The sequence below is a fragment of the Anopheles ziemanni genome, chromosome 2, assembly GCF_943734765.1.
Source record: "Anopheles ziemanni chromosome 2, idAnoZiCoDA_A2_x.2, whole genome shotgun sequence".
NCBI classification, from domain to species: domain Eukaryota; kingdom Metazoa; phylum Arthropoda; class Insecta; order Diptera; family Culicidae; genus Anopheles; species Anopheles ziemanni.
The window spans coordinates 17,549,168-17,575,023 of NC_080705.1; the positions used below are offsets into that span (position 1 = coordinate 17,549,168).

Consider the following 25,856-nt stretch of genomic DNA (forward strand, 5'->3'; position numbering starts at 1 on the left):
ACCCTGGCTCCAATATAACATATTGCACCCAACCTTCAGTGTTCGAGAGTCTGGTTGTTTTTTTTGTTACTGTTACCATTCAGTTACGATCGAACCAAGGTGTGTCCCCGTCTCAGACAAGGTAAGAGGCACCGTTTTACCAAAGAGGTTCGACCGCCGTCGGAGGGATACCCGCAAAGTTCTCGAGGGAAATTAATACTTATGCTAATTATGCTTAAGTAACCAGAGCAGACGATGGTCCGCGCTGCGGTTTTTCGTGCCTTTCCCGGCGGGCAAAACGAAGGCATAAATTAGAACAATGGCGAAGATGTACCGTGAGAGAGGGCTAAGGCGTTTGTTTTCTCCTTCGTCGAGATCAAGGTCGGCCCACGTTATGCACGGACATAAATAGGGGGTTTTCTTTTTAAAATGTTTCGTTAATTGCTCCAAACGATTATCTTCTAGTTCTCTTGGTGTCACAGGTGATGATATTTTCTTTAGCCTTTGGAAACTAATATATTTTCCCTCGTATCTAATTTCTAATATGGTGGTCAGTCGATTTGAAATGTCCTTTTCGAATGTTTCTTTAGCGTGCTGACTTTAACTATGTTTTTTATTCATTTTATTTAAATCCCTTTCCTCCTTCGTACCTTATGCGTTTGCTAAACGTTCCACCACACCACGATTAATGAGCGTCGCTTGCGCTAGCATAATTATGAATTAGGAAATCACCTTCCAGTTTGCCGTTCCGCCGAACGTGGTGGGGTGTTTTTAAATTAAAATTCACTACAATTAAACACTTGCCGACGCCTTCGCGTTAGCACACGGCGCTGCAAAATTAATCACTTCCCGCGCGTCGTCCACCAGCGCGAACTAAGTTGATCTCCCGGCCACCGTTGGTTCCTTGAGCAGCGGCTCGTCGGGAAGCCGGGAAAACCGTGGAGACCGCGAACCCTGACGACGCGCGGCTCTGGTGGAAATGCATAGAAAAGCGAAATTATTCACCTGCTCGCGGGATGGCGTTGGGCGGCTGGGTGGTGGTGGTGCGTTCTTAAGGAAAATGTAAATCGCCAGCGCCGGAACCGATTCCCTCTCTCCCTTTCTCCCGTGCATTGCATGTGTCTCACGTGTTCGAGTGCTGTTTCCGACAACTTGCTGCTTGCAAATCGCGACAACGAGACACGCCCCGGGTGCGAACTCTCTCGGTGTGCCCGCCGGGTACACTATCTTGTTGCATGCACTTCAGCACCGACACACCACACACACACACACTCCCGGTTGCATTGCGGGTTCGCTCGTTTGCCCGGCCAGCTTTCGTCGTTCCGCCTCGGTGTGCATATTTTTAGCCCCCCTTCCTAATGGTGTGGATCAAATTTTTCATAAATTTTCATTCACCCCGGTCGTTCCCCAGCCGTGTGTCGGATTGGGAAACTCCTTCGGGGAATGGGTAAAATCGTGTTCGTGAAAAGACAATTTCACTCCGAGATGCGAAAGGAATAATCATTTTCGAAACCGTATGTCGTCGGCATGGTGTTTCAAAATGGCTGGCACTGGCTTAGTGGCTTTAAGGAGGTTTCCTTATAACCCACCTACTTTCGACTCTAGAGACAAGACCCATGTTGGAAAATTCATCCAACTGATGTTGGAAAATTCATCCACCCCCAAAATCCCGCCCCGCGTTGCATGTGTGTCACACAACAAGACAAATTACTTTACCACTGCGTTGGCTCAACGTTCGCCCCTCCTCTCCCTCCCCCTCTTGTTGAGATGGAAAATGTGTTCTGCTTTCGCAAAATCTGGTTCTCTCCAGTTTTCATTTGTTTCATTTTTTTCAAACATACTCTCTGCTCTTACTGAACGTTTGTGTAATGAGTCTCCAAATTGCAGATGGGAACGTTTTCCCTCGTACCATCACGATGTGGTGCGAGATTAAATTCAGTTCCGTTTGCCATGCTGTCTACTTCCCCCGGGTTTGGCGGGCAAGGATTAAAATCAAGATTTCGGCATGGAAAGGAAAATTAATTCCATTTTTGTAACGAGTTTTGTGTCATGTCGCGGACTGAACTATTTTGAAACAAAAATGGTTTAAATTTTAGACTTTAGTGGACGAAGTTCTAACCCAACAAACTGAAGGAGATTCATGGACATATGGTTTTTTTTCCTTTCCGTTGTGAAGATTACAAAGTGACTAGGCAAAATGATACGTCAGGCATTCTTTCACTAGGTGTCAGTTGTTCTCAATCAACACAAAAGGCTAGTCACATTTTGACACGATCTGCTCAAGACAACATCTCCCCCCCTCGCGGGTCTCGTAATCCGTCGCTCGGCAATGCGAAATGCCAATCTCATTAATCTTGATCAACGGATATCCCGCCAGGAAGGAGTGGATTCGGTGGTTCCGCCCGTTCGCTTCCATCGCAACTTTTTGTGTTGTTGTTCACGTTGTTTTTCCACGTCCAAAGTTACCACAAACGAAACGACCACAGAAGTGTGTTAGAAGCCCGGTGGCGCCCGCTTGCCTGCCGCCTGACGCCTGGGTGCGAACTATCGAACAACTTTCAAAGTAATCCTTTCTGATGGTGCCGCCCAGTTGTGCTTCCTTCGGTTTTTGCGCTGCCCCGCGAAGTCGTCGTGCAAATGCGTAATGCTTTTGCAATATCGAGCGATTGTGAAAGCTATTAATCATTTGAACGTTGCTTCGTGCACCCTAGAAGAGCGAGGCGGAAGCTGCCTTTGGTCGATTGAAGCAGTAGAGTAAAGTGCACATGCTTCATATGCCTTGCACTGGGGACGCATAACTTCTGTGTGTGTGTGTGGGTGTTCTTCTCTTTGAACTTTTGAACCCCGCGACCACCATCTTACATTGAGTTTAAGTGCGATTAAATTCACTTTAGAAGGGAGTTGGTGTACCAGTTCACTTTTATGATTTATGACAAGCTGTTTTTGCCGATCGATTAGCATATTTAAATATGTGGCATAATAATTGTCAAATAAGTAAAAAAAATAATCTATCTATATAAAATTCTTGTCTCACGGTGTTGGTGTTTAAACTCCTCCTAAACGGCTGAACCATTTTTAATAAAACTTTGCACACATGTTTCTTAGGTATGAGAATAGGTTATTAACTATATCTCACCTTTGGAAACTACATACTTTTTTAATAAATTACGATTTTCTATCGTCATATATTGGTTTGTTTACATTCCGCAATGACATATGGAACTTAATCTGAACTCTCTAGTATAAACTTTTCGATGATTTCGAACAAATCGTTTCTTTTCAATAACACCCAAAATAATCTTTGTTATTTGTCGGTAATAATAACAAAGTTTGTTTAGTTGTGGTAAAGTTGAAAACCAAATATTTTCAACGATTGCATGTCGTTCAAAAAATGTTTAACCGAGCTGAGGAGAAATTAATTTCTCTGATCGATTGTGTTCCTTAATTAGAACCAATCTTCGCCTAAACCGCCAGACAACGAACAACGTCTCATGCCCGAAAATGAATCTATGACGTTCCAGGGCATCAACATATTCTTCTTTGATTACCCTTGCCTTGGGTCAATTATACAAGTCTGTTTCATTTGGCGTTGGCACAAGCATATATTTTCTCCGTAATATTCATGTACCGAACCGAACGACATAAGAGGTTTTTGTGGATCAGGTTAAATTGATTTTCTAGCATCCACAATTTTGCCGAATCCTCACCGTATTGGAGATTTGGCATCCTCTATCCTTGACAATCCGAGAGAAGAGAGAGAGAAAGAGAAAAAAAGAAACGGAAAAGCTGTATTTGGATGAAGAAAAATACACACGTCGCCTCCATTTGGCATACGGCTTATAGACATTCCGGGCATGTAGGCATGCAGTAGAATAACAGATTTTTTGCTGCACCCCCCCCCCCCCCCCCCCCACAATCCCCCCCTCTCTTCCACCCCGCCTTTTCCAATCGTGCCGTCGTGCAGACGGGAAAATATGCATATGATAAAACCCGGCAGCAATGGGTAGGAAAAACTTGGCACTTGGTGGTTCCCCGGTAGTCTCTCGGATGTTTTCCCGAGACACCGTCTGTGTGTGTGTGTTTGTGTGTGTGGGGGGAACTATGTGATGCACCTGATACCTGACGTTGTCTCTCCCTACGAAGCGCGTTTGACATACTCGTACTCTCGTCAGTGCGTTTGGAGCGTTTTCCATCCCCAATTTCGACAGATGTGGTTTGGCAAAGATGAATTCTACCCTCCACAGGGAAGTACCGTGAAGTAGCTGGGGGTGGCATGTTTCTGTTGGGACTTTAAAAACTCCATCATGTCGCTTTAAAACCGAACTGTTCTTGGAACTACAACGATCGGTGGAACCGGGAAATGTCTCATCAGCTTCTTTTCTTCCGCTAGAAGGGGGGGGTAAGGTAGGGTGGAACATTTTATTTCTCATTTATACAAACACACACACACACACACACATCAGTCATCGTAAAAACCTGCCAGCAAGCGCCATCGTCCGAGCGAGCGAAAGGAAATAATAATAATAAAACGCACGCGCGCACGCTCACGGCACGGCGAACGGGAAAACTTTGTCCACAAGCGCCCACGGGCCAATCTCACTGTGTCAACTGCAGACCAAGAATAAGGGTAGGCATGTTACAAAAAAACAAAAAATGGCCATATAGTCGAGAGCCACAGGGTTTCGGAGCGTGCAGCACTTGGACGATGGAAATGTTGAAAGAACATCCACATCCAACCTCCAGATGCTTTCGGTCATCGTTTGTGTGGGTGTGTGCCTTGTACCGGGTGCATCCACAACCCCGGTGATGCTGGCGTCTGTATTGGGCAGTCAGCCGTCCTGAAAATAGGCCCCAACCCTCTGACCGCCGGCTCGCTACAAAAGCCTACAGTAGTTAGTATCTTAATTTTTCCACCCATTTCCATGGGTGTGTGGGCGTAGCTGGTGGAGGGGGGGAGTGGGTTTTGAGCAACCGACTCTCGGGACCTGGCAGTCTATTTATAAGCTCGGATCGGAGTTTTATCTGTCCACTGGCAGCACCGAGCAGCGGCGCAGTGCAATCGAAACCGGTCAGCAGCTTCAAACCAGCCGGAAAACCAACAAAACCGCAAAGCACCTACACCTAAATCTCTGGAAAATAGAGCGACGGGGTGGTTGGGGGATGGTGGGCAGGAAGGTGGCATACTGAATGTTGGAGTGATGACATTCCTTTCCCACCTCCTCCACCGGTTGGGGTTTTTTTTCCCCTGCTGGGGGTTTGAGCCTCAAAGAGTTGGTGGTATTTCTCTCTCCCACAGAGGAACGTTTTATTTTCCCTCTGTTTTACTTGCGAGTGGGTGTTGTTTTGTTCGCTACCACCTGCCCACACATCGGGAAAACATCGTGCAAGATATACATATCAAGATGGCAAGGTCTGCGTCGGCCTCTGCCGACAGTTGGTAGAACATTCGCCAATTGTTTCGTTTTTCTTCTTCCCGATTCTTTCCCAAGTGTCCTGCCGCTCATCGACTGGTCTCGTTTTCCATCAAACCGAGCGTCGAAGGTCGTCTGCCCAGGGTGCCCATTACATCAATTTTGAAAATTCCTCTAGTTGAAAAATTCGTCGAAAACACAAGAGGCTTTCCTTACGCTCTTTTTTCCCCAACTGTTCCTTGACAAAGAAAATACTGCTCGATTTCCTTCGAAAATCAGCAACACCCACCCGTACTCCTTTAAAAAAAAAACACCCTATGATGTAAGGCTCCCAAAGTTGTGCTGGAAAAACGGGAGTGGGATAGATAAACGGACGAACGAAATAATGTAATGCTTTCCAATAAAACGTGCCGACGAAGGAAAGCAACCAACGCGCAACGAAAAGGGGTAGTTGGGGGAAAACAGATGTAAATGTGGTGTTTGACCTAGAAAGCTCAAGAGCCCTCTGTATGCATGAATATTCGGTTCGGTGCTTTCATTTCCCTCGCCAACCAGCCTACATATTTTTTTTCTTTTTCTGAGGACTTCGAAATGTTTTGCTTCGGGAAAAACCAAAAACCCATGTCGTCGTCGTCGTCGTGTTATGTGTGTGTGTGGGTTTATGCTTGTGGTGGTGTATTTTTCTTTACCCCCTCCCCAGCACCAACTACTCAAACTGCTTGGAAAAGCAACCTTTTCCTTCCAGAAGGCTTCTCTCGAACGAACCGGGGGGATGCATTTTTCTTTTGCCATTCGCCGACCGCGGTCGATTTCGCGGTGGGGGAAATGGCTATCGGGGATGTCGTTTGCCTTGGGTTCTACTACCACTCTTTTCTCCAGCGTATCGATCGATTCCTATCGCCACTTAAACACGCAGAATTCTGCAGCATCAGCTTGAGAGAAGGAAAATTCTATAATTTTCTCCTCCTCCTCCTCCTCCGAAGCCAGTTCAATTTACGTGTTATCGCATTTCTATTTTCTTTTTCACTTGAAGAAAGTAAGTACAACAGGATTTTTAAACCATATAAATCGAATCTTTTGCCCAGTTTATAGATTTCTTTTCCCGATAAATAGTACGCAACATAAATAAAAAAAAACCGCTAGAGAAAAGTACCGCAATCTTACCTTCCGAGACGGTTCACAGGAAAGAAGAAAAGTATTAAATTGGCATCACCGAAACCGGGTTTGATTGCCTCATTAGGAAGGGGCAGGGGAGGGGGGCCTAAATGAAAAACGGTCCCCGCGGAGTCGAAAGTCGAAAGAAGTTGATTTCATTTGACAAAATAAAAACACTTGATTGTTTCCGAAAATGAAAGCGCGTCAAAACACGACGGCGAGCGGTAATTTGTGGAAATTCGTCCCGCTTATCCGGTGTATGGGAGGGGCGGGAGCCATCGATAAAGTTTTTCGGTCGCACCCACCCTCGCCCTCCCCACCCGTTTGCCTTACCGGGAAGGGGTCTCTCGCGTCCATTGCGCCAATTTCAGTCACGTCAGCTGTCAGATTTGGAGACGACGGACGTCTTGAACGGATTTCCCCGTGCGACGTTCTCCGTTCCTTCCGGGGAAGGGGGGGGGCCATTTTTAACCGTCCCCAGAAGTCGCACGGTCATCGATTATGCAAAAGGATGGCGCGGTGGTTAATTGACGGTGCTTCGGGACGGGAGAACTTATTATTAATCGCAACGCCGGCAACGAGTTCGAGTTGAGCCACCGTTTCCTGCAATGACCTTTAGCATAACGTTGGCTCTTTTTATGATTTTTGGCCACCGCCATTCAGTTGGTCGAAGATGTTGTGTTGGGGGGGAAGATGATGATTAACCGGGCATGCATTTATTTTCCCCGACGGGTTCCCGTTCCCGGGATTGACGTCATTTTCGTTTCAAAATTCCCCGGGAAGCAGCGGGATTAATTATTCCGTCGCGTCGGGGCAAAACTGCTGCCAGAATCAGAAGTGGCCAACGACATGCTAATGTTTCGAACGCTTCTTTTTTTCTTATTGGTTAATCTCTTCTTAAAATTCAATTTGAGTTAGCTTTACGCGCCAATTTAAAATAAACGGCACGTCGGAATCGATGCCAAACGAACGCTAAAAGTGCATCGAACAAATCGGAATAATCCTGCTGCAAGAACGAGGCACCAATGGGAATGGGATTTCGAATCCATACCGTGTCGGACAGTGCCCCCTCGCCATCTCGTCTACCCTATCTCCGTCAGTCACGTCGATAAAGCTTCTTCGAGGTCTTAGCGTTGAGTCCATCCGTCCATCTCAATCTGCAACGAGGGTCGATTTATCCCGCTGTGGCCAAAGTCGCCGTCGTGTTGCTCGTGTACCCCAAACAGACGGCCCATCTGGTGCTACACCCACCCCTCCCCAACACCATACCGAGCCCCAAGGAAAATCTCATGTGTTTCCGTCCCGCGGGTATGGTTGATGATTTTCTTACACAAAATATTTTCCATCCATGCGCGTAGTACACCACACACACGGTAACCGGTACGTGTCCCGCATGGGGAAGGCGTTGGGCGCGAGGGGATTTCGGTTAAATTGCACCCGGGGATCGGGTTGTAGTCCCCCCCCCCCCCTCCCCCTCCCCTTCCGAAAAGGGGGCCCGAGCAGAGCGTGTTGGGTGATGCTAAGCAGATGAAGCAAGTCCCCGCTTGTTTATAGCGTATTTTCCACACCAAGAGTCCGATGGGGGGGAAAAAAATTCTGCCCGGCCATACACACATATGCACACAAAATAAAATACAGGGCGGGAAGCGAAAAATTCAAGGTTCAAAGAATTTACCCAACGGTAATCAAATTGTCAGTTAGCGTGCCGACGTGACACGTTTATTGACTCCCCAGGCTGCAAGAAGGTGTGTGTGGGTGTGGGTGTGGGTGGTTACTTATCCTTTCTTCGCCAATCCACACTGACTTTAACCCCTCAGTCTCGGGCAATTTTTTAAAAGGCGGGAGTTATTATCATTACGTGCGATCTCTTGCGCGTACCTCCCGGGATTTGAATGCCTCCCATTATGTGTGTGTGTGTGTATGTGTGTGGGTAGGTGTGTATGTGTTCATTTTTCTTCCACTCGCTACTTGTTGTGTGTGAAGATTTTAAACAGATTTCGGTTGCCATCCCCGCAACCTTCCTTTCCCAAGTTAAGATGATGTACAAAATGAACGTGGAATGTTGGAGCATGACCGGCTCCAGTAGCTTCGATATTTAGAGTTACCTGTTTTTCTCAACTCGTTCGCCATGTGTTTCATCGGCGCTTTTTTTTTTCGCCTTCACCCCCTTGATGGAAAACACGGCATACAAACATCACACGCCTCGCACACATTTTCCCTTCATTCAACCCACGGCCCAAGATACATTGTCGGAATAAACAACCAACGTTGGGGGTTTTTGGAGGGTGGAATGGAAATATATGTACATAATTCTTTCCCGTAAACATCGCGAGCCGTACTACCTCCCCTCCCCACCCGGCGGTGGGCCGGGAATTTTAGCGGGACGAACGAGGGAACCGTTTAACGATCGCTATAAAATATTATGCAAACAAAATTGAAACATCGTCGTTCGGGGGAGAGGTTCGAGAGAAGGGCACGGTGGACGACACGGCATGGGGAGAATGTGACAAACGTGAAGGGGAAGGGGGAGGGGGACGGTGATCATCATCATCATCACCATTAGCACGTGCAGTAAAGTGCAGGAAGCCCATTACCAAGCTGCGCTTTCCAAAGTTGCTTATTTTTCCATTCAACCTCTGGCACGAGGAAAGAAATGTTTTTATCATGTTAAATTTTTAATTCTTTTTCCGATAGTCGTGCTTATTTTTATGGATCCAAAGCGCACAGCACTTCCGTTCGTCGTTTTAATTATATCTTAATACTTTTTTTTATGTTTCCTTGTATGTAAATCAAATTTATGAAAATTATTTTAAATCTTTTGGGTTAAAAGACCTTGTCTACTGCTCTTTTATAGAGTTAAAATTATTCCTTGTATTCAGAATGGTTCGATTTCATGATTACAAAGTGCTTTCCACCTTACGGAACGTGCGAATCATTTTTCCTAACCTTTACCTTTTTGAAAAACACAAGTTTATCGTTTGGTTTTGCACTCAACATTGAACTGTTTGCAAACATTGCACAATTTCCTCAATGTAGCATATCGAAAACTCATTCAAAACCCATAACAGCGCATACACCATTCAACCACCTTGATCGTTATGATATGATTGAACCAATTAAAATGGATGAACAACCCGGTGCTAATTCGGTTCCACCCAGCTTCAATATCATTTCTCCATTCTGGAGCTCACCGTTTTTTGTTCCTTTTTTCGGCAGTTTATTTATATCACAGTCTTCCAAAATCGATCGTAATTGAATCAGCAACCACCTATCTCTATCGATTGATTGAAGAACTCGGCTCTCGGTTCTGTGGCCCCGAAATGTGGGAACCGAAGCCGGGCTTTTTGCAGTTCGTCTTATTTTGGAAGCACACTCCCGGGCCGAAACTGCATCCCGCAATGGCTTTTCGGTGGATGATGGATGGAAACGAAATGTTTAATTAACGAACGCCCGAAATGTGCGACCCGAAAGGACCCCCAACCCCTCCTCCTGTCTGATGGGTGGAAAGCGGAAGGGGTGCTGGTTTTTGGCCGCTCCAACACACACGAAACGATTGCGGAATTTTGCGCCAATTTGACGTTTCGGTTACGTCGACGAACGTACATTCGTAGCGTCTCCTCGTCGACTTTTCGGGCATCATGCGGATGCAATTTCCCGCATCGATTGATTGTTGGCATTTTCCCACAGCAATTCCCCTCCCACTAGAAGGGTTTTCCTCGGCTCACACACACACACACATACTGCATCTGGTTCGATTCGAGTTTCATGAAAACAAACCCCGATGAATGTGCAAACCCTCGTCACATTTTTTTTTGTATACCGCTGTTCTCATTATTAATGCCATCATTATTGTCCATTGATCGATGATCCGTTTGATGGAACGAAGGAAAAACTTGGAGCCAATATTTATGTCCTTTCGTTCCGACTGGTTCTCGTGGTGTTTGTGCCCGAATACTGGCAACGATCTCGTGTCGCGATAGAACCGTGTTCTCATTCCGCAGCATAAATTGCTGGCTTCTGGTGTGTTCTTCAAAAGGAGGACACACGAACCCAAACCAAACCAATCTAGAACCCAAACGGTTTGTGCGATCTCTCTACCTTCGGGGATTTGTTGTACGTCAATTGGCCAATGCTTGACAGAGTCGAACCGATGGAAAGGATCGGGAAAGGGGTTTGCTTCCAACCCCACCGAAACCACCCCCCAAACTCCTCTTCTCCCCGAAATTTCGCTCCCAAAATTGCAATATGTTCAATCCAATCCAATCCGTGCCATCGACGGCGAAGAAGACGACGACGCCTGACCGTCTGTGGATGGCATTGCAGTTTGCAGGCAACGTTTTATGACGTGCCCAGATCTCCTATGTATGTGTGTGTGTGTGTTTGTGTGTGTGTTGGCAACCTGCTACACCCTGGGTTTAATATTCCACCCTGACCTGGTCACGATGTAGACGTCAGGCGTCCAGGGAGAGGAGGACGGGGGGTGATATTATTTTTCATCGGTTTAACATCGCTGTAAAGATGCACCGCCACAAATCATTCCCCCCCCCCCCCCCCCCCCCCCCCCCCCCCCCCCCCCGTCCCCTCCGTTTAGCTCCCTTCCGATGCAGAGCAAACTGTTGTACAACCATTTGCATGTATCTTTTTCCCCCCTCCCTCTGCTTACCTTATTCCCTCCCTCCCCCTTTGTGTGTTTGTATTTTTCTTGTTGCTTAAGAAGGGAGCGAAAAATAAACATCGGAATATGAGATCTCCGCTCGCCTCTCGCTACCGCGAGTTTTTTACGGTTGACATCGATTGGCCAATTTTCTTTTTTCTACCCCCCCAACGTGGTGACTCTTCGGTCCGCTTTGCGCCGGGTAAAGTTGGTTTTCACTTGTTGTTTGTTGCGGTTCGCTGCTTGTAATTGCGCCCCTGCCAGCGAAGTGTACGCCGTCGTCTTGGTCTTGGAACGACGATTATTATAAAGACGGTGTTCCTCACGGTGACCCGAATTCTTTCGAGTCTGCATTCCGGGACGACGCAAACCACGCAAGTGTGGTGATTGATTTCCTCCGGCTGGTAAGCCGGTTCGAACCTGGTTTCGTGTGTGTCGCGTACTGGATAGTGGTTTCTTTTTTCGTCGTTTTTTTTAGGGTTTTTTGAACCATACACGCCGCATCCCACGCGACAGAGTTAATGAATGAACGCGTTTTGGAGTAAATTTTTGGGTGCATTCTAGGACAGGTTTCCTCATTTCATTTTGTTTGTCGCTGTGACGATTTTACATGTAAACTGTTTGAATAATTTTGGATTGTGCTTGAAAATGCTTAAACACTGGATCTACCGGGACTTTCACGTATGGAATTTTAATAAATAAATTCGAAGAGATCTTTTTTTTTATAATATTTTTTGGAGTTTTTTTTTTAATGTTTTCTTGGCGACCGACTGTCAGCAATGGAAAATTCCAGACTTTATTTTCGAAGCTAATTAATGGATTTTTTGTAAAACTCTCATTTAATTTGACGAACTTGAAAACAAACACCTCTTTGCTTATTTACCGATGGTAGGTACTCATTTTGACTGGCTTTTGGAATTAAATTTCTAATGGTGGTTCTCGTGTTAAATTGCTGCTTCTCTCTTTTTATAATATTATACAAGTTTTTGAAGGACATTCCTCTTGCCAAACTCTCTTGTTATAATATGATACACAAGGAGACAAGTTTTTGAAGGACAGTCCTGTTTTTCTTACGTATTTCTAGAATCTTTTACAACTATTTCATAATACTTGACGCATAATCACTTATTTTTTCGAGCTTGAATAGCATTTTTATATTACGGCTGATGTCTCAGCCCTAAATGCTTATGATTGTCGTTCTGTTGTGGAAAATTGTGCTTTGATACCACAAGAAAAGGAGATTCCAACATCGAATTTTGAACACATTTCATTAGAAATATTCACATATAAAATCACCTCTTATTTCTTTAGTTGGCTTCATGGAAAGTATAGACTTTTTATGAAATAAACTCGATCAAGGGTAGTTAACTGCGAACAAATATATTTGGAAAATGCTTGATCTATTCACAATCATATCCGGATGTGTGCAACTACCGGTCAAGGCAGCACGACAGTCGCATCAATGCAAAATTCCCTCATGACGTCCGATCCCCAAACGGAATAAGGGAAAAGGGTAAAAACTGTCCGAATTGAACAGGCCTCTAAAAGCAAACAAATAAACAAACAAACAAGTGCAAAGCCAACTAAAACAAACACACACACACACGCACAGTTTCGACTAGGATACGAGAGATTCAAATAGCATCGCACGCTTCACGTGATGTGGTCAAGCTTCTTTTATTTTGCCTTCGTTTACGGTTGTCAAAATGGTGAAATAGGTCCGATGTTGTGGTGGGCTCGTCCTCCCCAGCACCCAGAGGAGGGAGTGTGTGTTAAAAGCTTCCAATTGCCTGGTGATGGAGAGGATGGGGCATTGTGCAGGAGGCTGCTGCATGATGATGATGCGTACAACGATGACGTCACCGACTGGGAAACTTTTCTGTGTCACGTCCCCGTGGCCCAGGACTTGGCACGGTTTTTGGTGTTCGTCCTCGTGCTGCCCCAGTGGTTGTGTGTGTGTGTATGTGTGTGAGAGAGAGAGTGGAAGCTCTTGAACCACTACAGCGACACCGGCCGTGTGTGTAACGCGGAACCAGCGGGGGATTTCCATTGTAACCGCCTTTCCGTCTCCTCGGTAAACAATCGGTTGAGTTGAGCAAGCGGGAGAGAGAGAGAGAGTGAGTGGCTCGTCGTGGAAACACCGTTTTGCACGCGAGAGAAGCATGAAAATCCTGCCTGCCTGCCTGAGACCCGCCGGGGTGAGAAGCGCAAGCGCCCTTTGTGTGACGTACCGTTTTTCCGATGGCGGGCGAAAGCGAGCCCGTCCTTTTCCGGCTGCCGAATTCAATACGAGCGACGGGAGGGGGGAGGGATCATCGATTTTCCCACTCACGACTCATTCCGTTTTTCTCTCCCAACTTTCCCCTCTGGCACCCCTTTTCCCTTTCCGCTGGCTGGCGCGAGAAAGATGATGTAACAGCGCTCGGGGTTTGTAATACCCCTCGACACACGCACACCGGGGTGGAAAACTCGGTGCGCTCAGCGAAGAGCGAATCATCATCGTCGCGGTGACGATCGTCAGTAGTAACTCACGAGTGCAACTCCGCATCTCCACCCGAACGAGCGCTGCTGGTGGGAGATTTATTTTCTCCCTCGGCCCGATTTTCCACGCGATCGCAGACGAAACTCACCTGTCATGTGACGCTGCCCTCCCCCCTCCCCCCTATGGACGGTCTTGGGGGGACCTCAACCGAAAGGTACATGCACCCAATATCCGACTGTCTAACAAGCGATGTGAGTATACGACCTGTGTTAGGATACTATTTTCTAATGCTGTTGTTCACAATAAGACGGAACAATATCTTACCTTGTTTTACTTTCCGTCACCTCCACATTCAAAGAAGAATTTACTATCCGGTTTATTGTTTTTGATGGTGATTGCGTTTGTTTCCCACTGTCGTAATGCTACTTCTCAGAACTTCCTATCGTTACCCAACAACACCGCCACACCGGGTTTCTCAACTCACACACCCGAGAACCGACCGGTCCCCGTTGTTATGCCGTCGGTGGTGGACGTCCATCCTTTCCCACTCCCCCCCAAAGGATTCAGCCAAGGGGTCCCATTTCTTTCTGGCTGGCCAACACAATCCGCGCGCGCCGAGCGAGTGTATTTATAACCGTGATATAATTTCGTGTCGGTTTTTTTTTTGTCTCCCGCCTCGCGTTCATTTGTCGCGTTGCGTTTTGTGGACCGCGGTGGGGGGTGAGAAGAGGTCACATTAGATTACCCTTACAACAACGAAACGGAGAGTCTCTCCCTACCTCCCTTCCCCCCGTGCCGACGTACGTACATGTACACGCGAGAGCGAAAAAGCTGGATGACAAATGGCACCCTGTCGTTTGACAGATTTCGCACCGTGGAAAATTTTACGCGAGGGTTGTGGAATGAGGGGGGGGGGGGGGGGGGGGGGGGCACAACATTCCGGTGCGGTCTGTAAACTCGCCAGTTCGCCAAGCGATGCATGAGGTTTTAATTATCGGCGCGCGGGAGATTGTGAGCAATTGTGACAGCGACGGAACGAAGTTCGCTGCAAAACGGGGAATGGACGGAAAGGGACCACATACGATGGTTTTATGTGTTGTAGGGAAGAGTGTCTTGGCGAGCGAATTACTTCGACCGAATGTCAACACATTTGTTCGATATGAAACACTGCTAAGTAATGACCTCAATTTTAGATTTTTGCTCGTACGGTTATCACTTTTCTGCGAAGGGTTAACTCAAGCAAAAAACGATTCGGGAAATCGGTGTACATTTTTGTCCATGTCTTTTTAACCTGTTTAATGGGAGAATGCTTCCTAGCCTACGTTCCCATCGCACGATCACCCTCCATTTACGGTCGAGTTGAGTGATGCTTCATCCAAAAATGTTGAACATTGCCTAAAGAACACAGAAAACGTTTTGAAAAGCCCAATATTGTTCGGGGAAAATCGTGGTCCTGTGTGTTCCTGGGGGTAGATAGTAATTATTCATCACAACCGTATCATTTTGGCCAGGTTTGAGTCACGTTGGCAGAGAAGAGAGTGGATTGCGTAGCGTTGGATAAACACAGCAACGTTCCTAATCTCGGCTGTGAAGGCCCAGTGACCGGTGGAACGATACACAGTATTCATTTCAACCCGGATTGAACCTCTACCCCTCCCACCCCCTCTCCAGAAGGGTATACCGGGATTAATCCTGATCCCGTTCTCCCGCAAGCTGGGTGTCCAGAGATATACCGAAGGCAAGCAATTAATTGCTCCAATAATTAAATTGTGTGTAGCTCCGGTTGGCAGGTTCCTGATAATGGCTTTCCACCTTCCATCAGACACACACACACACACACAAAACACATCCGGGGCACGCGATACCCGGTAGAAGATCAAGCTGGAACTCCTATGTTGCCGATATGCGTGTGCTTTTGGTTTGGTTTGGTGCCTGTTTTGAAGGCAGAGGTCAATCGATATCGAACCGATATTGGCCCTCCTCGTCTCGCACACACCCTCTGGTGGTTTGGTGTGTCCTGCGCGGGTCGAGGCTGAAGGAAAACCTGTTCGTTCGCCAGCAGGCAATCGCAGCAGTATCGATTTTGCCGAAGCAGGCACACAACACACACACACTCTGGTTTTTGATGGCTAATGCGATTCTTCGACCTCCATAGAAGCCGGGGATCGAGTTGGGGAACAGTGTATGTGTGTGTGTGTGGGGGGGAAAGACACACTGACTTGGCGGAAAATGTGATGAATGGGGTGATGCGACATAATGGTGGAGTTTTAATGAAATTGTTACCATTGTTGGGCAGTTAGCGTTCGATGAAAGGCGGGTTGACGGACGAATTTTCCGACCATTGTTTATGGAAGGTGGTGATAAAATCCCTTCCCACCGTCGACTGGTGCTCGCCGTGTTGTTTGTGTTGATAAATCCTCCTCCGGCGAGCCAACACACACTGACTTCTGGTGGAACTTATCAGTCGATTACCTTTCGTTTGTGGCGAGAGTTCAGCGCACCTTTGGCCCAGTTTGTCCTTGAAGGACGGTTCCCTTTGCTCTCTACCACGGTTTAGAGGGTGGAGAAATTTTAGAGCACCGCCTGCCAGCAAGAGTTATGTAACCGTACCGGATTGATTCCGGACCACGAACGAGTTTATTTTCGTAGCCTTCGATCGAAGCTGGCCTTTTTTTCCTTCGGAGTTTCGGGGCAGCACCAGACACAACTTCGCCGCCAGTTTATGAGGGAGGGAAACAAAATCGAATGGCGATCGAATGGCCCGCTGTTTGTGTTCGAAACAAGCTGCGAGCGCTAAAATATCCGCCCTGGGTCCCGTTCTCCCTGCTCGCTCCATCTATCGCTCCCGGGGCCATCTGGTATTTTGTTTCGATCGATTATTTAGCGGCTTTTCCCACTCACATGCCCACCCCCACCCCGCGGTTCCGGTGGCGGTGTTCCATTAGCAGGATTTTCGCAGTTCCTCCCTCGCTTTGGGGTCGGCATGCGTGTGCGTACGTGTTGAAGCACACTATCAAAAAAATATCCAATTTCGTCGATACTATACTGCCGTGGAAATAAAATGGAAAAGTAAAGCGTCGGCGCTCGACTCCGGCGGAAAAACCGCAGGTCAATAATCGACCCCGGGGTGTGGGATTCTGGAGTGAGAGAAAAGCATTTCCTTCTGCTCCTCCTTCGCCTCCTTCGAGAGTTCCCTCGAGCCTCTCTCGTCCGAAAAGTAGACGGACGCGCTGCTTGACTGGCGTGCAACTTGAGATGTATTTATTTTGCTGGCGCTTATGCGAACGCAGTGTTTATAAAACAATTATTAAGAAAAGCAGCAGCAGCAGAAGCACCAAACCAGAACAACACACAACAGCAGAAGCGGTGCTGCGAACGAGCGGGAAAAGTTCGATCGTAAAGCCATAAACATATCCGGCAGAGAAGAAGGGGTCGGCCGACTTGTAATTGAATTTGAACGAGTGCGAGACGACGGACTATCCCTCCGATGGACGCCTTTTGGTAGCGTCCATGTGTAAACCGACTGCAACTCCCTGCCGGACGGTGTTACTCGGTTCGATCAAGTGGTATTTTTATAGTTTCTTTTTATCTTTCCTCAGCATCAAGTGTGTTGACATGAGGGCTCATTAATTTGGCTGGTTCAGAGCACTTCGGTTTCGTTGGAAAAATGACTCAGAACTTGGTAGAAAGTTTGTGAATATTTTCAATTCAATTGCCCTTCAGCAAGTTTTTATTTCCAACACAACTGTGAAGTCTTCATTTAAAATGTTTAAATTCATTCTTTCTCCATCAATCAATCGAATTCCACTTTCCATCTTTATTGACTCGTTTCTTGTGACACTTTAACGCCTTGCGAACGAAACAGAAGAAGATTTAAATTTCATCCGTAAAGGTGACACAATTAGCTCGAGCTAAAATGGTATTTCTGATTGAGGGTTAAAACGACAGAAAAAAAATAGCCAAGTTCGCCTGTAGCAAATTTAGCCCAACTTGGACGATGGTTGCGAGGAAGAAAATGTTCTTCCCCACCCCGCCCGCTATCGATCCTTTTGTCTTCCGGAGACCAACACACCCGACCGAAAGCACGCCCGGACGCCGATGAATGGATTGGAAAATTTAAAATTCAAATTAAGCAACTTTTCTCCATCAGTCATCTGGTTTGTGCATTGCGTGGTACGGCACCGCGCTGGGCATTCGAGTGATTTCGGAGCACGGTGACAGGCGTACGGAAGGAAATTAAGGTGTTGAAAAGAGGAAAAGAAATATAGAAGGCAGGCAAGGCGTGGAACAAAAACGAAAAGCACGGACCGAAGGACACCAGCCACTCACGAAACGTGTCCTATCACGTGAAATAATCTCCCGAGGACAAGGTGGAAAGGAGTCGGAAGACAGAAGTCACCGGTCCGTGAGGGCTCGGCAGAAGAGGCCTTGAATGGCATTTTCTAATCACTGCTCGGCGCAGGAGTTGCGACCCCCCCGTGCGAGCGAGAGAGGTGGTGGAGGGGTGGAATGGCATACGAAAACAAATCCACTTCAGCCTCTCGAGAATACTTACACAGCACCGGGACCGTCGTACGCCAGCGATTGAGTTCTTCCGAAGTCGACTCCAGAGTACCGACGATGGGCCATTGGGAGGAGGGTGGGAGAGGAAAAAGTTTTTCCAACCGCTGAAAACCGCGCTTGTATAGTGGATGATGGTGGGATGTGGTGAGGTGTGCATGTGAGGGACATGTTCTGCGAGATAATCAATCAATTTCTAGCGCACTGCTTCTTGCCCCTCGTTTGCGATAAAGATGGAGCCAAAGGGGGAGATACTGAGGTGGGGGCCAGTAATGGGAGGGAAGGGGGCATTTTCTTGCAATTTCTCAAACCCATCGACCCCGGCGATGGAAGGACAAGTTTCTGAAGCACGAACTACGAATTTTCGGAGAAAAGTGTTTTCGCAGAAAAGGAAGTTATTTGCCGCTGAAGAAAGTCAATGTGGTGCATTTAAATATGTTTGTTATATTACTGAAAACATTTGTGTTAGGTTTTTCTAGAGCAAATAAATGTTAGTTTCACCACGAATTTTTTCGAATGTTCGGAGAAAGTGTTTTCGCAGAAAAGAAACTTGTAGGCACTGAAGAAAGTCACTGTGGTGAATTTAAATATTTTTGTCATATTGCTTAAAAAATATGCTTTAGATTTTTGTAGAGAAAACAAACTGTAGTTTCACCGATAAGAACTTCTTTAGTTCCAAATCGATAATACGAAAAGTAAAAATTAAAATAACATTTTTAATACTTCACTTTAATATATTTTTGACGATTTAAAACATATAAAACACGTCAAAGATATTTTATGAATCATTTTTATTTTTCTCTAACCCACAATGGGTTGTTGCTAAGAATTCAAACAGCCTGTTGCTAAGAATTCAACTCATAAAACGAGAATTGTTGTTCACATTTTAGCCAAGAGACGTTGCAGTTTATTCGTCAGGTTTAGCTTATCTAAAATATTTATTATATTTCTCAAAACGAACCGTCGGTTATTAATTTTGGTGCTACTTTTCTGTGTTCTTTCAATGAGATAAATAGTAGGGCTTACTAGCTTAGCGAATACTTATAAAGCCTACTAGTTGATAATGGAAATAAATAAACTTAGGAAGGCAAATTTTCCACCCTCCCATACGCGATGAGTCGTAAAACAGACGGTCTTACATCACCGCCTTGTGAAACAATCGAAGAACAAGTGTGCCTGTGGAAGAATTCCCCGTGAACGAATTTCCCCGGGGCGCCTCCATTGCAACGATTCCCGATACCGATGGAGGCGCCCGGTGGTTCACGGTTCAAGCACATGTGCCTGGCTCGGATATGATAGTGTCATCGTTTCGCTTTTCCTTTGTTTAGCGTCAGCCGCGTTCTCCGCTCAGTGGTGCTGCTGCAAACCTTCACCCGAACGGTTGATCCTATTATCGAAGAAATGCCTACTCACGGACCACGGAGGAGGAGGAGGAGGTGGTAGAAGGTTCGCGTGCAGCGCCCTTCGATAGGAGGAGAGAGCGTAGGAAGGCGGGCATATCCTGACACACTTGTCGCCAGCAGGACACTATCGGCTGCAGGCCTCTAACCTCTCGCTTCAGCACACCCCGCCGCGCGGAGAAGGGAAATCCTGCAGTCGTCAGAAGGAAACCCACCCCAAAGTTGCAACACGAAGGCAAACTTTTCCACACAACATCGGTGCGCCACGGAACAGGCCTGGTTGGTTGCAAATGATTTTATTTTGCGCCCTGTAAATTTGCGTTGTCTGACGGGGTTTTCGCCCGACGTTTTTGTGGTAAAGTTGTGTGTTCCACCCTTTTCAACCCTCCCTTTCCTTCGCGATTCCATTTCCGTTCCAGGGCAAGAAGAAACCGATTCTGACAGCACCGCATTTATTACTTCTGGTCCGATCTTTGGCCTTCCTTTCGGGAACCCTTTTGTCATGTGTTTGAGTGTGTGGAGTGGAAGCCACGTTGTGCTTTTCGTCACGGTTCGCGTCCCGCCATTTTCACACGGGTTCCACTCTACCCACCACTTTTCGTCGTTGGTGTGTTTGTGGGTTTTTGCCGTGTCATTGTGGGCCACCCAACACCTACTCCTCCTCCCCCCGTGGTGTGCTTTCCTGAGCCGACGGTGATCCTGTTGTGCCAAAGGCAGCCGAACGAATGGGGAAGAGTTAGTTAAAAACTTTTAGCCCATTATGATAGTTTGCACACGAGTTTGGCCGCTCGCCTCCTTCACACGATGGTGTATGTGGGTTAGGAGGGTCTCACACCGCCATTCTAGTCAAGTGTGGAATTTGATATTGTACCCAACCTGACGCAGGGAGAACACCATGGATGGTTGGTTGCATTAGGAGAGGTGGAAAGTTAGTGATGCTCGCTTTTTCCCACCTTCCTCTTTTGTCGACTTCAACCTAACCTAACTGTGAGTCTTCCACTTCACGCTTCAACGGTTCGGTAGGCGAAAAAAAAATAACCACGCCGATAAAAGGAAAACAACACGGGAAACTCCGGTCCGGTGGAGACTAACAGGGAAAGAAGAGGAGAGACCTCCACGAGGAGGTCGGAGGTGCGATAAAAGTTGAAGCGAAATGAGAATCCTTGCGAATGGAGAAGGTGAAAGGTTGCGTTGGTGGGGCGCGTTGGTGGAAATTACTTCACTTGTGCGGGAAAATCACTCGCCCCCGATGAAAGCGCCTCCGAGTGGGAAGCATGTGGGTTGCATAATTTTACTAACTAAAATGAAGTGAAACACAACGTTAGTACACCGGCATGGCATATAACGATCGCTCCGGTGGGAATCTACCCACTGTATCCCTCCCTCTTCTTCTCTCTCTCTCTTCCTCGGGGCAGACGCTTCTGTCCTAATTTCGCTTGTTTTTTTTGGTCACGTTTGGAGCAGTGCAGCGCGTATATGCGAAATGAAACGAAACCGTGTTCGACCGCACTATGAGCACAATTTAATGAAACTTTTACCTGGAAGCATTCCGGCGGCGCTATTTTGGCATTTCAATTTATTTGCCCCCTCCTGCGGGAGAGGAATGCACGGACATATGAAGCACACGGATGTAAATAAAGTGCGAGGGGGGCAACAAGGTATTTTGTTTTTATATTTTTGTTCACTCTTGTTTCCGGGGCTTGATTATCAAAGTGGAAGCGTTAGACACGGGGCTCGTGTAAATCGGGGCACACGAACCCGAGGGGGTGAATTTTACCGAGCGTTACGAAAACATGGTTGTATTGCTAACAAAAAATTGTTTTATACTACTTCCAAAATGTCTGCCCTTGTTTGTTACGCCGTAGGGTAATTATAATTTCGATTTTTGCTCCTTCGATCGCCAACGGCGCAAAGGGCACCTATTTTGAGCAACGATCCCATCCGCGAGCGGTAATTATAAAGCAGGGAAATTAAATGAATGTGCGTTTCGTGACCGCTTCCAAGGGGCACAACACAACGAACAACGCTTGTTGCCAATTGGCGTGCAAGGGTGGATCGCACCGGAGTAAAACTTTAAGCAAAAAGAAAAAAAATAACCCAGCACCATTTTCTCCTCCTCATCGAATCACCGGACACGCGATAAGTTGAAAAAGAAAGGAAACAACTACACATCGCCCTTTTTGCTGTATGCTGCTGCCTGGTTTGGTTTTTTTTGTTCTCACCAACGTTTATCACGATTATTTTGATTTTCAGCTTCGTCATCATCATTTTCCCTTCGAAAAGCAGCACCACCTTCGCAGTTTTCGTGCCATTAGATCGTTTGTCATAGCGTTAGGCGTTAAGTTCTTGCGATCGCTTGAAGCATATTTCACTCATGTACTCTGTATTTTACACCACCCTCTACCGATACACACACACGCACTCACCTAATTAATATTCACATTTTGATTTGTTCTTTTCGAAAATAGAGTGAAAGTGAACGAAAGTGGGAGTTTAAGTTCAAGTTCGTTTGGTTTTCGTGTTATTGTAACAATACATTTCGCTGAAGTTGGGGGAAGCAAGTCCAAAAATCCATTCGTTTCCAGCGTAGTGTATCGATCGCAATTAAAATGTGGTTCTCTTTTACCATTCTTTCTCTCTCCAACCTACTCCCTCCCTCCCCCCCGTTCTGTCGATGCGTCGCGTGAAATAAAAAATGCTAATAAAACACCCAAAACCTTTACCGAAACCACTACTCGTCCACGCGAATCGAAGAAGGTGCCCGCAAACGTGATCTGAACAATCTGTACCAAGTGATCTATTACGGTGACTCGCAGGTCGAGGTCGGCAAGCCGTTCTCGATCTCGTGCATCATCAGCATCGGCGACAAGATCGAGTGGCACAAGGACGGCGAGCCGATCCGGAAGCACACCAACATCCGCCACGGCAAGGACGATCATCTGTACAACGTGAACGAGATGTCCATCGCAGGTAATCCAGCTGCGTTGTAGTGGAAGGCGGGAAAAAAACCCAACGTTGTGTAGCGCTAGGTGTAGACGTGAAGGATGGACAAAAAAGAGGGAGCCATTTTGCCTGACACTGGTATCTTCATCCGCCGCGACGAAAGAAAGAAAGTGTCTAGGAATTTTTGCTCATCGCCCACTCGCCTGTAAAATACACCTCCACACGGTCTGCACAACTCTGACACCCGGTTGAACGACGAGACACGACGGCCCCCTCCCCTAAGTCTAATTGAACGCATCCCGTGCCCCGTCACCCGGAACGCGCGGGTGACGGACATCGACAGTGTGGGAAATTCTTTCTAGTCTCAACGAGAATTGCAAAAACGAAAAACACACACCAAAGAAAACTCTTTCCTATTTAGCTCGCGAGACAGGTCTTTCGAGCCGCGTGGGAGGCAAATGTGTCTCAGACGCGACGAGACATGATCGGTGGTCAGTGGGCAATTCGAGAAAAATACCAGGCGTCTCCATTCCACAAACGACCAGGCGTCTCCATTCCACAAACCACCAGGCGTCTCCATTCCACAAACCACCAGGCGTCTCCATTCCACAAACCACCAGGCGTCTCCATTTCGACGCGTTTGGTTTTTCGCTGAGAGTCACGTGTTCAACCGGGCTGCCGGAACAGACAAATGGCCCCAAAAAAACACCAGCGCGAGTGGATTTCGAAAAAAAAGAAAAAGTAGACGCGGTAGAATTATATCACAAGTAGCAAATTGACACTCTTCACTCGCTTGAAAGATGTACCGAATCAATTCGCATCCAAGATTGGCCAGTAGAATTATGCATGCTAGAAATCATCATTGGGAAAATTGCGATAGGATCGAGCTTGAGGATCAGAATGACCGTAAATAAAAATCGCTATTACAAATGACAACTTTCATAGACTGCTTGAGAACTCTTTTTTGCTTCATGATCAAAAAGCGTCGACTTTGACGCATCTTGAAGATTGGAAGAATTCATTCCGTAGAAAGCAGCACTCATCCTCACACAAGGACACCTATCACCAGTTAGCTAGGACTCGAGGCCCCGAGCGCAAGTAGTGTGGGTGCGTCGCGGGAGGCTAGTGTACAGCGACAACTGCACCGTGGTGTATCGATCGTTCGGTGCACGCATACTGATCACGATTTTCTCTTGCATCGTCGCGGCAGGGAATAACGACAAGATCGAAGCGTCGCTCAGCGTCAACCGTGCGCTGCCGAAGCACCAGGGCAAGTATCAGTGCAACCCGCTGTACCGGAACTACCACCAGCTGTACGTGTTCCGCAACGGGACGCTGCTGGGCCACGCGAGCCAACCGGGCGCGGGTCGACGCCACGAGACCGACGAAGGGTCGGTCCGTCCGGTGGTGCTCGGTACGACCAAGTCCACCCTGCTCGCACCGGTCGCGATCGACCATCATCATTTCACCACCGCCGTCGCACTAGCACCCGCTCCGGGGGCGACGCTCGATCGTGAGGTCGGACACGGTTCGCACCATCACCGACCTGCCACTGCCGGGGGCGGTCATCGACATCACGAAACGTCGGCTGATGAGAAGCCGCTGCAACAACGATCAAACGACGTCGGTCAAAAGAGTCCTATGGAAGTAGGTGATGTTGAGGAGCAGGAAGAGGGGATGGATGACATGGAAAGCATACTCGCGTTGACACACGGGGCCGATAAGAGCTCGCCTTCGTCGGCGGGTGGCACTCGAGGCACGAAACATACGCCGACCGCGAGACTGCAACCTCCTCCTCCACTGCTCGAAGAGGACGAGGATGACGACGACGACGACGGCGACGGCAACGAGGAGGATGGTGGTGGGGACACCGTCGAGGACCTCGCCGAGCCGGACACGGAGATCATTATCGACAGCAAGGCCGTCTCACTCGACGACGATAACATCGAGCGGTTGATCCAGAACAAGACCGACATCGATGGCATCATTCTGGTGGACAGCCGGGAGGAGTTGCCACCGGGTGGTGGGCCGAGGATGCACCCCAAGCCGCACCATCACACACCGCCGGGTGAAGACGGAGCCACCGCACCCAACACAGCCTCCTCCGTCGCCTTGGGGCCCACGATAATCGTGCCGATTAAAATCACCAGCTTCTCCGAAGAAGAGATTCCACCAGCTCCAACCATCATTACTACCACCACAACCACCACCACCACGACTACCACAACCCCAGCGCCAACAACGGTGGTGCTGATTACAACGAAAATTGTCCCCTCCACCACAACCACCACCCCCGCACCGACCTTCTACCCCGCCGTCGTCCTGGGGGGTGGTGGTGAGGGGCAGAACAATAGCGAAAACACTGCCCACCACCACCATCATCACCATCGCGAGCATCATACAACGGCAACCGTTACCACCACCACCACCACCACCACAATCGCCCCCGCTGCCGGTGAGGATACAAGAATTTCTCCCACCCTCTGTTCCGCATCTTCCCGCCCAGTGTTTTTGGGGGGTGGCAGGAACCAAAAAGAAATTAAAAAAAAACCAACACCCTTTTGATCCAAAAAATTCGATTGGTCCCCATTCCAACGAGCGCGCTATCATCGTTTGCTAAATTTCTTATTCGACTTTTTTCCGTCCACCACGTTCCGGAGGGTGTGTTTCGTTCGGTTCCGCGCCAATTGTTTCTGTTGTTTTTCATTGCATCGTTTAGCGACTCTCTAGCTGCTAGAGTTCTTTTTTCTGCTCAGTTGTTTTGCGTATGTGCGAGGTTCTCGTTCGCTAGTTTAGCTCGTTCAATCCTTTCGATCTCACGCAGTATTTAAAATTCGATGGGCCAGTGAGAAGTTAAAAAAAAATCCCAACGTTTCATATTTGCAACTTTTCCACTTTTTCATTTCGCCGAAATCCATTATTTTACTGCATTGTTTTTTTTTATAGTTCCAATTTTGTTTTCAAATAACGTTAGATTGTTGTGTTCCTTTCCGACACGATACACTTGTTGTTGCCTGCAAGATCATTTAAGTTGTCCCCATTTTGTTTGGCTCGAAGTTCAAAAGCATCCAGGATTTATGTTAGTACGTAGTTTTTCTTCACTTTACTGTCGATAAAACTTTTAAATTTAAAAGCGTTCGGCTTGCGTTTGGCTTGTTTGTTATGTTCTTAGCCTTCCCCCGACATTAGCATCCAATTAGATTTGTCTCGTTTGGAAAACCCTCGCTCGATTTGTGTTTGTTTGTCGGTTCTGTTTTTTCCTTTGAAAATTT

The 25,856-nt window shown here is 47.3% G+C and overlaps 1 protein-coding gene across 1 annotated transcript in view; it reads left to right on the top strand.

Moving 5' to 3' along the window:
• Positions 1-25,856, top strand: part of LOC131293078 (uncharacterized) — a 57,006-nt gene that overhangs the window by 14,926 nt on the left and 16,224 nt on the right. Inside the window, exons 2-3 of the mRNA XM_058321158.1 lie at positions 22,396-22,611; positions 23,795-25,039. Of these exons, the coding sequence (XP_058177141.1) occupies positions 22,396-22,611; positions 23,795-25,039 (1,461 nt within the window). The remainder of the gene's footprint in view (positions 1-22,395; positions 22,612-23,794; positions 25,040-25,856) is intronic.